At 39.5% G+C, this 15,935-nt stretch overlaps 1 protein-coding gene and 1 pseudogene across 1 annotated transcript; one reads left to right on the top strand and one right to left on the bottom strand.

Moving 5' to 3' along the window:
• Nucleotides 1–3,601: 3,601 nt before the first annotated feature.
• LOC126617133 (E3 ubiquitin-protein ligase RDUF2-like) lies at nt 3,602–10,435 on the bottom strand (annotated as a pseudogene).
• A 764-nt stretch (nt 10,436–11,199) lies between these two features.
• On the top strand, nt 11,200–15,395 carry LOC126617401 (probable NAD(P)H dehydrogenase (quinone) FQR1-like 1). Its single transcript, XM_050285464.1, has 4 exons — nt 11,200–11,333; nt 13,670–13,763; nt 14,619–14,881; nt 14,982–15,395. The coding sequence occupies exons 1-4, from the start codon at nt 11,311–11,313 to the stop codon at nt 15,211–15,213; spliced, it is 612 nt and encodes a 203-aa protein (XP_050141421.1). The 5' UTR covers nt 11,200–11,310; the 3' UTR covers nt 15,214–15,395.
• The last annotated feature ends 540 nt before the right edge of the window (nt 15,396–15,935 follow it).

The raw sequence follows: 15,935 nt of genomic DNA, 5'->3' as shown, positions 1-15,935 counted from the left end.
AGTGGTTTGGGATTTAGAATCGAGGAGGGGACCATCAATAGTTTCTTCATTGGCTATCTAGTATTGCTGTGCATTCCCCTTATATGGTTTTCGATCTTTGTTTGATGACCATTTGGATGTTATGGAAAAATAGGAATGATGATGTCTGGGATGGGGCTCGGGTGTTGCCGCAGGAATTGGTGGTCAAAACAGAGGGATGGCTGCAGGAGCACCAAAACTGGCATAAAACAGGTATGAAAAAATCCACCAATCCTCCGCAGAGATGGCGGAAACCTGAAGTCGACTGAGTCAAGTGCAATTTCGACGGAACGTGGATCTAGCAAGGTTCAAGTTGAGGATTTAGTGCTGTTATGCGAGATCATAAGGGAGAATTCATTGTTGCAACTACATATTCGATTGGTTGGACATGCTCTGCGTTCTATAGAGAACTCTTTGCTGCTTGTCAGGCTGTGTTGCTAGCCCAAGCGTTTTGTCCTGATAGTCAAAGGCTGATTTTTTAAGGTGACTCTAGCTTGGTCTTGGCACCCATGAAGGGTCAGGATGTGGATTGTTCACTTTTAGAGCCTATCATTAATGATCTGAGCTTTTTGCTCCAGTCTTTTCCTCTGTCGTTGGTGAACTATGTGCAGATGGGAGGTAATTCAGCTGCGCACAGGCTTGCTCGAATGGATGTTGGAAGTAATCAATAGTTCTTATGGTTTGAAGACGCCCCTGATTTGATTAGGGGTATTTTATTTGAAGAAAGCTCGTAATTTGTTATGTTTTGTTATGTATTGTCATTTAAGGATAGTTATTTCTGTCGTGCGGGACACTCTTTTTCCTTCAACTAGTTTGAAAACCTCGACAATGTTTTATTGAGGCCCATTATACACACTATTCTCAGTTTGTATGTGTTCTATTTCAAAAAAAAAAAAAAAAAATCAACCACGAAGTGTGAGGAATGATAACGAGATTTGCTCAAAAAAGTCTCTGTTGATGCACAAAACCGAAGGTCTTAGAACAACGTAAATTCGACCGTGAATCTGCATGAAAGTAAATAACGCAAGATGTATCGTGGTTCACCCCAAGGTTTGGGCTACGTCCACACTGATTATGTATTTCTCTGAGAGGTGAGGGGAGTGAGGGAGAAAGCTTCTAAGGTTGAGAGAACTCTTCCCATGCCCTAAGAAATGGCCTCCCTCAATTGTGAGGGTGATGAGTCCTTTTATAGAATAAGGGCTCATCATTTATTACATATTTGCCCCTTCCCTTATTACATAATTACATTTGAGTCCCATGAGTATTTATACGAGATCTAAATACGAAGACCCTAAGTATAGTACAAATAGTAGTCCCCCAAGTCTTCAGTCAAGAGAGTCTTTTGGCTGGAGACTTGAAATTCAGTCAATGTGTGGGCTGAAGTAACTAGATGTCATCTTGAACTTATACTTGATATGAGGCGGTGCTCAAAGTGAAATGATGATCAACTAGAAGTAGCACATGTTGCGAGGCTGCTCGGCTTATGACTTATGTTGCCTTGGTTGGCTCGGCTTGTGGCGTTTGAAGGTGAGGGAGTCCCTTTTATAGAATAAGGGCTCGCTCTTTCATACATAAATGATGGGCTAGAGTGATGCTCGCGGTGAGGCAGTTGCTCAGCTGGCGGCGATGCTCTCTAATGATGGTGAGGGAGTCCCTTTTATAGAATAAGGGCTCGCTCCTCAATACAAAAAATGATGGGCTAGAGTTGATGCTCGCGGTGAGGCGATTATTCAGTTGGCGGCGATGCTCTTTTGTGATGGTGGGGGAGTCCCTTTTATAAAATAAGGGCTCGCTCCTCAGTACATGAATAATGGGTGCTCTCTAATGAAAGTGAGGGAGTCCCTTTTATAAAATAAGGGCTCGCTCCTTAATACATAAGTGATGGGCTAAATCCCCTAAGTATTTTTCATGAGGCCCAATATATGGTGTATAGTGTAATCCCCCAAGTCTTCAGTCAATAGAGTCTGTTGGTTGGAAACTTCAAATTGAATCCATGTATGGGCCAAAGTGGCGGTTGTTCGGAGGTGGTATTTGTATACCCTGCACTGAAGCTTTGTAGGTGAAGCTTTGTAAGTGAAGTTTTGAAGTTGGAGCTCTATAAATGAAGCTTTTGAAGCTAGAGCTTTTGTAAATGAAGCTTTTAAAGCTAGAGCTTTGTAAATGAAGCTTTTGAAGCTAGAGCTTTTGTAAATGAATCTTTTGAAGCTAGAGCTCTGTAAATGAAGCTTTTGAAGCTAGAGCTTTTATAAATGAAGCTTTTGAAGCTAGAGCTTTTGTAAATGAAGCTTTTGAAGCTAGAACTTTTGTAAATGAAGCTTTTGAAGCCAAAGCTCTGTAAATGAAGCTTTTGAAGCTAGAGCTTTTGTAAATGAAGCTTTTGAAGCTGGAGCTCTGTAAATGAAACTTTTGAAGCTAGAGCTTTTGTAAATGAAGCTTTTGAAGCTAGAGCTTTTGTAAATGAAGCTTTTGAAGCTGGAACTCTGTAAATGAAGCTTTTGAAGCTGATTGACATGAGTGATGCTCATGAATGTTTGTGTTGTTTTGACATGAGTGATGCTCATGGATGTTGACATGAGTGATGCTCGTGAATGTTGACATGAGTGATGCTCATGAATGTTTATGTATGATTGAATGAGTGATGCTCATGAATGTTTATGTATGATTGACATGAGTAGTGCTCATGTATAATTTTGAAGTATTGGGCGTACTTTTGATCACCTGGTTGGTGGTCATAGCAGCAGGCTGCTGAATAAATTTGGAGTACTGGGCGTACTTTTGATCACCTGGTTGGTGGTAATGGCGGCGTGGTGCCAAATAATTTTGGAGTACTGTGCGTACTTTTAATCACATGGTTGGTGCTATTTTGGGCTTATGGGCCTTCGCCCTCCATAACATTCCAACCCATTTATTTTGGGCTTTGCCCTTTTTTTTTAATTTTTTTTAATTTTTAATTTATTATTATTATTATTATTACCCTCTGATGGGGTTTATACAGATATCTCCGAAAGATAGGAAAAATAAATTACATCATACAAAAACAAGAAAAGTAAATTACATCATTCTGGTGGGGTGTTTATTCCTTACTTTTGCTTTCTCATTTCTTTTATGCTTTGCTTTTGCTTTTGTTTTTGTTTCCCACTGCGTTTCTTTGCTCAAGTAGACATATCCTCTGGGCCTTCAGACATGGTTACCACCCTGTAAAGAAGATGCAGGGGATGGGTCACTGAGCTCTTTGAATTATTGCTTGTCCTGCCTTACATGGTGAAACTGAGTGGAGCGGCAATTCTGCTTTTTACCATACCTATCAGGTCAGTATCAGTTTGCTAGCCCATTCTTTCAAAGAGAGCTCTGAAAAGCGTCTTGACATCACTTGGATTAAACTGCACATGCTTGTTAAGACTCAAGGATGATGATGATCAAGTAGAATAGACAGTAGTCCATTGTTAGGGGCAGAGAAGAATCTGGCTCCTCCTTGCCAGAAACCATTACAGCTCTTTTAGTTGTTCATGGGGCATATGGGTTATAGCTGGGGAGGTAATACAACATTAAACCATTGTCTGACTGAGCACCCGTATGCGAACTATTAACCTTTGATGCTAGAGGTGGCATCCAATAAAGTAGACATGGACTTTGAATCAGATGGTATTCCGTCTTTCCTAGAAACTAGAACACTTCAAAAAGATGGACAACCAACAAAAATTGTTTAGAAAATTCACATGAGGCATACCAGAGATGCACCATAGAATCATGAAGAAACAACCTGACAACTGGAAGCCACCTCTATTGAACCCACCATTCATCTTAGTGTAAACAATTGGAAGCTCGCGCTCTGCAGCTCTTCTGTCTCCGGTGAACCTCTCCACAGTGAATCCGCCACCAGGCAATCTCCAGATAGTCAACCCCACTGTCTCTTCTTTTCCAACCACGCCATTGTTCTCTGACGAAGCCATGCCATCGCCACGCGGGCCTCTCACATCGGTGGGGAGCTGGTGCCGGTAAATCGGGCACGGATTTTGGATCGAAAGCCATGGGAAGATATAATCTGAGTGGTAGATGTGCTTACACGGTATCTCCCGAGCTTCGGGGTCGAGCTCGAAAGCCTTTTTGCAAACAGCGCAGTGCAACTCCATCGAGACGTGGCTGTCGATGATTTTGATGATGGGCATCGACTCGATCGCGACTTTGGACGCCGGAGGGTGGTCGAGCCGCGTGACACCGTTTTCCAATTGGGTCAATTGGTGGAGCAACCGGTCGAAACCCAAACCCATTAAGATATCCGACATCGATGACGGCAGTGGGCGGAGACCCATCCCGGCTCCATCGTCATAGAACAGCTCAAAACTTCCCAGGTCGGATTTTGTGTCGGGTGGGCCCCGAAGAACGATGATCGGGTTAAACAAGGACCGATCGCGATCGTTTCTCTGATTCCGACGACGTATAGGCGGGCTCGGACTCTATGAAGCCAGGATACCGAGGAACATCGCCGCTCAGATCGTCGAGTGGGATTGGAAGCCCAATGAAGCAAGAGCAAAAAGAAGAGAGAGAAATGTAGAGAGTTTAATGTACTGGGAACAAACCTCGGATGAGGAATGCAGAGAGATCTAGAGTATGTGTTTTTTCTGCTTACCCATTTCTGGGTTTCTAGAGAGAGAGATGAGACTAGGATTTTGGTTTGGTGTTTCTGTGATTTTGCAGATTCACAGCAGAGGTGAAAAAATGAAGAAAGAACCGACATAACTTTTCGTATCGTTTCCCACAAACGGCGTCAAATGTTGATGCACAAAATCAGTGAGGACTTTGGTACAACAGAAAATGTTAAGTTTGTGACCTTCGCTAAATTGCTCTGATCACTAGTGTGGATAAGTATGTAAATGGATAGAGACAGGGAAGCAAACACAAGATGTACATGGTTCACCTAGATTGGCTACGTCCACGGAGTAGAGGAGTTCTCATTAATTGTGAAGGGTTTATACAAGTACATAGGTTCAAGCTCTCCTTTAGTGAGTATTAGTGAATGATTTAGTACAAACAAGGAAGAAAAAATCGATAATATCGGCGATATTTCACCGATATTATCGTTTTTTTAGGGTTCGATATTTTTTTAACTATCCAAATGATTTTCGTCAAAATATCGCGATATTATCAATAATATCGATAATATCGCGATATTTTCGAAATTATCGATAATATCGCAATATAATATCCAAAAATACTTAAAAATGCTGAGAAATCTCAACATATACTACACTTGATCATAGCCCAAAGGCCGAGCAAGACATGCTTTTCTCAGCTTGGGAATGTGGCTTTTATAGGCCTTCTTGCTTGCTCACTGCCCTCGCGTGGGCGATGTGGGACTCGACCCAATGGGAGAGAAAATCGGAATTTCGGCAGGAAATCCACACCCACTTTAAACGGCCATAACTTTGTCAAAACTCAACAAAATCAAGCAAGACAAAAATTAAAGTTGTAGCCCTCGAAGAGACGAAGAGAATGGTACCTCACACGATGTCTGACTCATCGTGGGGTAGCCGGAAAATGCCTCGAAAGCCACTGAGGTCGCACGAAAACTGGGTAAGATTCAAATGAGTATAACTTTTTCAATACTCAACGAAATTGAGTGAAACAAAAAGGAAAGTTGTACTACTCAACGAGACGAAGAGATTGATACCTTGCATGCCAGCCAACTCGCCGTGGTTTGGCCGGAAAACCAAAACGTTTTGTCTTTATTTGTGGACAACCATCAAATGCTAAAGATTAAACAAACATAATATGTTCTACTGCTTAGCAAAAAAAATCTACAAACCCTTTGCTTATCAACAAAAAAAGACAAGTCCTTGCACTAGATATACTTTCAAATTACGTTGAGTAGCAACCTGATATATGTATTCGGACGAATTATAAAACAATTGACACACTCCTGGCTTCCAAAATTCAATTCTTTTACTTTATATAAACTTGAAAAAACATAATTGGCATCCAAATTAAAGTTTAGTCTTATTCAACGTATTGATTTTCAATCGTTAATTGATATACTATAATTTGGAACTTCAACGCCTAGACGCATGCTTATGTGTAAGAAATTTAAAGTGTCAAATTCGGCACATTATTCTTCATCATTTTATTCACTTCCCTTTTTTTTTTTAATATCCTAAATAAAACCTCCCAATATTGTACTAATTAATTATATATAAATGATTATGGTGTATTTAAACTTCTTTCATTAATTACTACATATTTTCTACACTCATAATGTTTGCCAGCTCGCTATATAATCAACTTAAATCAGTTAAATCCATCATGCAATGCATTTCCTTCCAATTTTTTGTGATAAACTAATAGATAATTGACTAAATAAACATCCTGCAAAGTTTCATTAAAAATTTCCAAGTTTTTCTTACAATTTCCGTGGTTTCCATGTAATTTTTATCGATATCGATATTATCCCGATATTTCCATCGATATTTCCGTGTTTTCGGACTACCGATATTTCCGATATTACCGATATTTTCTTCCTTGAGTACAAATGACATTAGGAAATATTGTGAGAGAATGATTTTCATTTATAGAAGAGCGTTTCTAGTTTCATTCTGACATTGACACGTGTCGTGTTATGATTGACTTCTGATATTAACACGTGTCGTGCTATGATTGGCTTCTAATGTTGATCATTTGGAGCTTCATTACGCGGTACAGCCCCAGAAGACGAAGGCAATAAATGCCTTTGAAACAAACCCACAAACCTCTGATGATCAAGTAAAATCTGACCATCATATTCCTACGGCTGGTCGAGCTTTCTCTTCATGTCTGTAGCATAGTCATGTGCGAGCCTGTGCAACTGTTTATTCTCATACTTGAGCCCTCTGATCTCTTGTTTGAGACTTATCACTTCAGTCGCCAATGATTCAACTTGGCAGGTTCGAGCAAATAGGCGTTGGGCCATATTAGAGACATAACCTGCACACTGAACACTGAGAGCCAGAAAATCCTTAACAGTCAACACATCAGACCGTTTGGAAAGTAGTCTATTATATTTGGGAGTGAGAAGGTTCATAGCCACCACCGCAGCAGTCATATCATTTTTCATCACAAAGTCCCCAACGGTAAGAGGACCAGTAGGGGATAAGAAGGATGAGCGCCATATGTTGTCTTGAGAAGGTATGGCTACCTCTTCACCAAAGTTCAATTCAAAACGATAGTCGGATAGGCCAGACATTCTAAAAAATGATGAAGGAGAAATGAGGTGCAATAAATCTCTGAAGTAAGGGGAAAATTCCTACAAGCAATAACTCTCTGAATGTACTTCTTGCACACAATTGGTGCCCTTATAAAAGAAAGCGCAACAGGGCCGTTGGTTCAAAAATTGAAGAGGCACCATTCTCCGAATTCCGAAGAGGCACCATTTTTCACACGCAACATCAGCTCTTTGGGTACCACAGATAACTTTGCCAAAGATCTCTAACAAAATTTAGACAAATAAATTTGAAGGTCCAACTACCCTACTATTACCCATAAGGGTAAAGGAATATCACCACTGCTTGATAACTAGAAAGTCCCAATGTGTGTCAATCTCTGTGCTCCGTGGCAAGGCAGACTAGCAAAATTCTCAACATTTACTCATATTCGAGAAAACACTCCCAACAAGATTGCTTGCTCAAAAATCGAAGAGGCACCGCTCTCCGAATCTTGAGAGCCAGACTCCCAACAGGATTACGTGCTCAAAAATCGAAGAGGCACCGCCCTCCGAATCTCGAGAGCCAGACTCCCAATAGGATTACTTTCTCAAAAATCGAAGAGACAATGCTCTCCGAATCTCAAGAGTCAGACTCCCAACAGGATTGCTTTCTCAAATATCGAAGAGGCACCGCTCTCCAAATCTCGAGAGCTAGACTCCTAACCAGATTACGTGCTCAAAAATCGAAGAGGCACCGTCTTCCGAATCTCGAGAGCCAGACTCCCAACATGATTACTTTCTCAAAAGTCGAAGAGACACTGCTCTCCAAATCTCAAGAGTCAGACTCCCAACAGGATTGCTTTCTTAAAAATCGAAAAGGCACCGTTCTCTGAATCTCGAGAGCCAAAACCCCGACATGATTGCTTGTTCGAAAACCGAATAGGCACCGCTCTTCGAACTTCGAGAGCCAGATTTCCTTGGATAAAGCTTGTCTGCAATCTTCACACGCAACATCAGTTTTCCAGATAGCACAGACCATTTTTTCAAAGTGCTCTGACAAAGTTAAAACACATGAAGCTTGCAGCTCATATTACATTGATATGACCAAGAAGGGTAAAGGAATAACACTACTACTTGTTGTTAAGATGACTCCTATATATGTCAACATCCATCCTCCACAGCCAGGCAGACCTGCAAATAAAAAAATGCTCAACTTTTCTTCACATCCGAGAGGGCACTCTCAGCAGAATCTCTCGAAATACTCAGCTTCTTTTCCTTCCGATAATACCTCTGCAAACAAGCCACACCAAAGCAAGAGTATCTCATATCATCAGGGTTAAAAGCAAGAGTATCTCATATCATGCTTTTTCCCTGTCTTTTTGTTTGGCATTGTTCTTACCTGCAAGACAAGGAGAAAGAGAGCAATTAGTCAGCACTTGGAATCAAGCTTCCAGTTAAGAATTGACTGCCTGGAACCCCTTGCCTGATTACTTACCTGACATTGCTCTCGAGTACTCATCTTCATCTTATGCTTCCAGAGAAGATACCACATCTACCTGAGGAACAGATAGAGCAAGTGAGAAGGATACAAGGAAACATGTGGAGACAAGCGTAACAGAACACGTGCCGATACATCCACTACTTTGTCAACAGCAAAAGTATCCCATATCATCAGGGTTGAACGCACTCTAGATTTGATGGACTTGTTTTGACCCTTAAATTCTTGAGTCGGCCTTATACTCTGAAGGAAACCAGAAAACCCTCCAGCCTAGTTCAAGAATAAGCCTGTGGAAAGTTACTTCTTCAAAAGCAAAAGTATCTTATATCATCTATTCTCTATTTGCTTCTCCTTATCCTTATTGTTGTTTACGACACAAGGAGAAAGAGAACAATCAACCGGAAGCCGAAGTCGAACCTCCGATCCAGGTTGCTTACTTGGAAGTCTGATTGCCTACCTAGTCTGTTACCTCCTTGGGCAAATCTCCTAGCTCGGTAACTTGGAGGACTCCTACTATAGGGTTTGTATCGCACTTGACCAAGCCCGAAACTACAAGTAAGCTTCAAGTGAAATTGATACATTACCTTGTGCATCTTCATCGGTTAAAGATACCACCCCTAGATGGAGGAAAAGTACTTCCAGAGAAGATGTCACATCTACATATGAGACAGATAAGGCAAGTGAAAATGATACCACACTTCAGTACTTAGACGTTTCGTGATTACTCAATGGCTTGGATCTTGCAAGTCCCCAACCGAGGAGCTTCCCTCACTTGGGAACTTAGGGGAGCACTGTTTGTACCATACTTGACCAATCCCGAAACTACTGAGCACCGGTCAACGTTATACCGTCAAGGACCCATAAGAGTTTCCTTCCAACCAGGAGGCCAATCACAGCACGACACGTGTCGACATCAGAAGCCAATCATAGCGCGACACGTGTCAACATCAGAAACCAATCACAATACGACACGTGTCAATGTCAGAATGAAACTAGAAAGTTTCTTCTATAAATGGAGATCATTCTCTCACAATATTTCCTAATGTCATTTGTACTAAATCATTCACTAGTACTCACTAAATGAGAGCTTGAACCTATGTACTTGTATAAACCCTTCACAATTAATGAGAACTCCTCTACTCTGTGGACGTAGCCAATCTGGGTGAACCACGTACATCTTGTGTTTACTTCTCTGTCTCTATCCATTTACATACTTATGCACACTAGTGATCAGAGCAATCTAGCGAAGGTCACAAACTTAACATTTTCTGTTGTACCAAAGTCCTCACTGATTTTGTGCATCAACAGTCTCCATGTAGATTTGGTGTATTGTGTAGTTTACCATTATTTCTTAAGAAAAACTATGAAGCCACATGGGGAAAACATATCTATATAAAGACTCTCTTTGAACAAGTCCAGATAGCATCTCTCATACGAGAAATTATTAAGTAGTACAATACTACCATATTCGCACATGTTACTTTCATTCAAAATTTAAAAATTATTTTAACACAAAAAATGAAATTTAAAAGAAAACAAAAGCCCCAGAATCGCCTTCTTCCTCCTTCCCTTTCTTTCCTCTCTCATGCACTGACCCTTGCATTGTCATCTCGCTCGACATGGCCGAGACCTTCTCCAGACTCGCTGAGGTTGCGCTTGGATGGCAAGCCCATTTCATCTACTGATTTCTTATAGAGACTGTGCTCCTTCTCCATCTTGTCCATTGGTTTCCAATTGCCAGCAGCCATGGTTGCGGAATTGGATTTATTTTTCAATTTCCTCTTTTAAAATTTGTATTTTGTTAGAATGAAATATATTTAATCCGTGTAAATAAGTTGTATATGGAAAATTTTAAGTGGTAGTATCACCGATGACGTGGTGGTACAATATCACTATATAATTTCTCCCCTCATACTAATCAAAATTAAAATTTAAGTTTGGAATTGCCTTTTTTAGGTCTAGTTTTTCTTGCATTATTGAAATCAACCCTCTAATGCTCAACTCACCCCACATCTTACTACGTCCCCCTCCACATATCAATACCTTCCATTTGTCCTCTTCTATATATTTGAAAAAGCCAAACAAATTATATCCAATAAATGATAAAGTATTAATTAAAATTATTAAGAAAATGACTTCTTCTAGATCCATTGCTAGAAACTCCAATGGTGATGAGCATGACACCACCCTAGCATCATTATCCCATTACTTCAGTCACAACTAAGATTCACTTTGAAACGACGCCGTTTACTATTTGCCAACACGTAAATCAAGGGGTGTGATATCCATACATCATTTTTTACTTTTTACATACCTTTCTAATTTTCACCCGTCCAATTGAATAAAATGAAGAAGATCAACAGAACGAATAGCAATAGGTATGTGAAAAGTTAAAAAAGATGTGTGGATAACACATTCCTAAATCAAAAGAATCAGCCACCGTTAAGAGAGATTAAATAATAATTAAACTTTAATCCCCCATATTCCACTATAAAAGGGGCTCTGGCTTCTTCCACTAGGCGTGCAAAATCGTCAACGTCCCCCCCCCCCCTTCTGCCCCTGCATTTAGCTCAAAACCCACAACGCGCAGTAAAATCATACAAGACTCCGGAGGACTGCATTCATGGCCACCAAAGTGTATATTGTGTAAGTCCCAATTCTTTATTTTAATTTACTTTTTTAATTTTATACCAATTCACCATGAAGTAAGAACTGCGAATTTGTTGTTAAATGATCCCCTTTTTTTTAGTTTTTTTTTTTTAATTTGATTTTGTTGTTGTTGGGTAATGGTGATTTGTAGTCTGTGAGAGTTTCAGACTGTTAGAATTTTGAATTGGTTATTGCTTCATCGGAATATGGTGGTTCCGAATTTTGAAATAGAAGGAACCCATTTGATTATCTTTCTGTTGGATTGGATCTTTGTGTTTTTGGACGTTTTGTTGAATTGGGTGTTATTTTTCGTATTCAAAGTGTTTAAAGGCTGAATCTTTATATTTTTAGGAAGATTGTGGGGTTGGTGAGTCAGAGGCTCTGGCTTTTTCCTCTTTTTATTTTTAATTTTTTTTTTTGTATTTTTTTGCTGAAGAGTGGGAAAGTAAGAGCCAGTATAGGCATAGGAAACTTGCGCATTTCTGATAATTTATTCAAAGAGATCAGTAGTGTCCTGTTTTATTTTGTTTTGAATCCATCATCGAAGAATTTCAGCCACGGTGAAAAATATAATGGTTGAAGTGAATTAGATAATTTCTTTATGTGAATTACACTCTTGCACCGAATATAGGTAAAGATAGAGCTAAAGGGTTGTTAGTTTCTTCTTTTCCTACCGTGTAGGCGTTTTTTCGGAGCTTTTGATTACCCCAAGATCTGATTTTTGTGTAGTAGGAAATGTGATTGATTAATGGCTATGGTCAGTCTAATTCGAGAAACTGTTTCTTTAATGTGTTCCTCCTGTTGTGGGATTTGTGATGTTGAAAACCACTTGCTTTGGATCCTTCAGAAGAAAGTAGTTTTGTAAAGTAATAGAACAAGGAAATTTCTGGAGGAATGGGAAAAAATTGTTTGCTTTGCGGAGGCAATTCTTTTTAATTAATGGATGTTATAGTGCATTTTGAAACCTAAGTAAGTTACCGTCTAGAATATGGATTTGTTTTTCCTAGCGAATCTTTACTAATCATTTGCGGAAGAAAGATCTATTAGATTTAAATTTCAATACTCCTGTAAAGTTAGAGATCTGATGAACATGTTGGAAATTTGGAATAGTAGTACTTCTGTATACTACACACTCTGACCTATAGTTCCTTTATTATTTTTGATTCATTTCCCACTACTGTTTGTCTATGTCAATATTCATTCCACTCTGTTGCACTAGATTTAACCTTGATAGTCAATATAAAATCCAAACAATTGCCTGTTGTAGGGTAGGAATTGAAAGTCAATTCAGAGTTGGTTGGCATTTTTATGAAAGTCAATTCAGAGATAGGAGAGGTGTGATTGGCAGGGAAATGCAGAGTTGGTTGGCATTTTTATGAAAGTCAATTCAGTTGGTTTTGAAATTTTAGTAAGAAAAGTCCATATATAGTACGAACTGCTTTTGTCTGTTTTGATTGTTGTTGATGGAATGTGGTGATACTGTCTCTCCTGCAGTGCAGAATTATGGAGTTACTTTCTCACATTTCGTTGTGTGCTTGATTGGCTACATCATTCTCTTCTATCCTGATTTCTTTGTGGAATTAATTGATTTTTTTTAACCTCTCTTGCGTACTTGAAATTATTGTATACTTGGGTAATGCTCCATGTGCCCTGTTTAAGGAATGAAAAATGAAGTCATTGCATGTATTTTTGGAAAAAGGTAGCTAGCCATTCTCAACATTTTCCATCAAATGGAGAGGTCCTGCGTTAATGCTTACAGTTCTGTGTTGTTAAACGCACATTTCATTTGCATCTGTTTTTTTATTGCCAAATTGATTCTTTCTATGTCCCATATGCCACAATTTAATCCCTTGGTTTTTTATTCTCCGACCCTCTCGTTTAGTTCAAGCCGACCTAGGTGGTCAATGGCACCATTGATAATGCTTAGGTTGGCATGGAATCTTGATTCAGCGTGCTTCTGGTTATGTGGGTGTCTGTGGTTGAGGTTTAAACCTTATAAGTTTTTGTTTGGTTGTGAATTGACAGACTACAACAGTTCAATTAGAGTCACTTCTGTGAAAATATTTTTCCCAGTAATTTCTAACTGAGAATGCTGACAGAATGTATAGTGGTCCCATGGAAAGAATGTGTAATACAAAAAAAAAGGGAGCTGTTATTGGCAACCAAAAATACTCATTCTGCCTGGAGGACTGCAAAATGAATATTCTCCCTTATACTGTGTAGGATGATTTTTTGGAGTTCCAAAAAAGCTTTACATCCAGTTGATTTTCAAGAATGCTGTTTTTCATAAATAATGCAACCCTCTTAATCAAAATCCGTGTTCGATTTTACAGGTACTACTCTATGTATGGACATGTCGGGAGACTAGCAGAAGAAATAAAGAAAGGGACTTCTTCTGTCGAAGGTGTAGAAGCCGCCCTTTGGCAGGTGGGTGTGCATTTTCTTTAATCCATTCATTTCACTACGAACATTTCAAGAAATTGAAGCGTATTTTTAATTGAGCATGCTGAATAAACTTTGGACTGCTGATTTTGGGAAAATAGCCATTTTAAATTAAATTCAAATTTCATGTTTTCGCATGAGTATAAACATGAGATGATTCTAAACATTACGCCTAGTAGCCCTATGCCAAATTTTTAGGGTTCCACCTTGCGTGGTGGTTAGCTCAACATCATGACAAACATTTTTCCACGACATGTCTCAACATTTTATGCCTAGTTTTGAGCTTTAAATTTGACCTTCCTTTAAATCCCCATACAGCATGGGTGATGGAGCTTTCTTATGCTCTCTTTGGAGTGCCAGATTAGTGTCCTTATGTTCTGTTGAAACGTCAGCATTGTAAAGATTGGTTCTCACTGATTGTCCGATGTATCAGGTTTACTTGTCTATATTTGGTGCACCTGTACATTGTATTCCATCATTTTCTGTGTCTTGCTCCCCTCTCATCTTTAGTTCTCTGTCTCAAACTGCCTCTGGTATGCTAGTTATTATATATAGCTTTGAGATTGGCAAAACTAGTATCAATCCTTGTCTAGTCTTCTCTCTAGTTTTATTTTAATTTCATTGGTAAGTCTTACAAATCATGATCTTCCTTTTATCATTTGCTTATACACACAGTCGTGCACCTCCCATCTATTTCCCTGTAGATGCTAGATATGAAGACCCGGGTTCTTAGTAAAGGAAATTTTGATGTTTTTTCTCTTCTGTACCGTGATTAGTTTGTCTTCTCTATCTGGTTAACTTGATTGAACAGTAAGACTGACTATAAGGCTTATAAAACAGGTCCCTGAGACACTCCCAGAGGAGGTGCTTGGGAAAATGAGTGCACCACCAAAGAGTGATGTACCAATCATCTCGCCAAATGAACTTGCTGACGCAGATGGATTCATTTTTGGCTTCCCAACAAGATTTGGTATGATGGCTGCCCAATTTAAAGCCTTTCTGGATGCAACAGGTGGTCTATGGAGAACACAACAGCTTGCTGGAAAACCTGCTGGGATCTTTTACAGTACTGGATCTCAAGGTGGCGGGCAAGAGACTACTGCGTGAGTCTTATCACATTTAATCAATTATACGAACATTGAAAATTTGTCTACATCTTAGGTGGAGATATTAATAATGTTGGGATTATTTTTGTGTAAATAGATTGACTGCCATCACTCAGCTAGTTCATCACGGGATGATATTTGTACCCATCGGTTACACATTCGGAGCTGGCATGTTTGAAATGGAGAATATCAAGGGAGGAAGTCCTTACGGTGCAGGAACGTATGCTGGGGACGGTTCAAGACAGCCATCTCAGCTTGAGCTGGAGCAAGCATTCCACCAAGGGAAGTACATTGCCACCATCACAAAGAAGCTCAAGGGAGCTGCTTAAAGTGCACAAACATACTCAAATGGAATGCCTTATCGATTCTTTATCCCTATAGTTTCAATTTAAATTTCCGATTTCTATTTGTCTGCAAGTATAATTCTTGCTGTATCTTATATTTGTGTTTTCTATGTGTTTTATGAATTACAGTTGTTTATTAATAATTATAAAGGTTTGTTTGCTCATGATACTACCGCCTGAGAACGCTTGCCTTGATACTAAATTAACGACTTCAAGTTTTTATCCCCCAAATCAACTCCAAGATATCCATCTCATTTCTCAAAATGTTTGAACTGATGGACAAGCTTTACTATGGCGTTAGCAAAGTAAGTTTGACTATGTTCCGGGATGAGATTTGGAGCGAGTTACAGGTACGTTGAGTAGGTGCGATGATGGCGGAGAGGATGATGGCAGAGAAGACCTCTCCGCCGAAGAACTCCGGTTTTGAACATAAAGAGGTCGAAGAAGACAACTGTTGAAGAATTCGACAGATTGGCCGAACCACTATAAATTCTTGTGGTGTCGTTACTTTTGCGTGTGCGATTATCTATCTTTTTTTGTGTTTGCTCGTGTGCGTGGTCTTCATGGTCCATTGATAATTAGATTCATTAGAGTGAATCTATAATAGTTACATGTATTGGAACACCTTAAAAAATGTATCTTGGAGAGATACTAGGGAGACTTTCTCAAAGTAGGATTATCCATGGATTTTCTGTTATCTCACAGTT

The sequence above is a fragment of the Malus sylvestris genome, chromosome 3, assembly GCF_916048215.2.
Source record: "Malus sylvestris chromosome 3, drMalSylv7.2, whole genome shotgun sequence".
Taxonomy (NCBI): Eukaryota; Viridiplantae; Streptophyta; class Magnoliopsida; order Rosales; family Rosaceae; genus Malus; species Malus sylvestris.
Note: the sequence above shows the minus strand (reverse complement) of the source record. Positions and strands in the feature narration are given on the sequence as shown.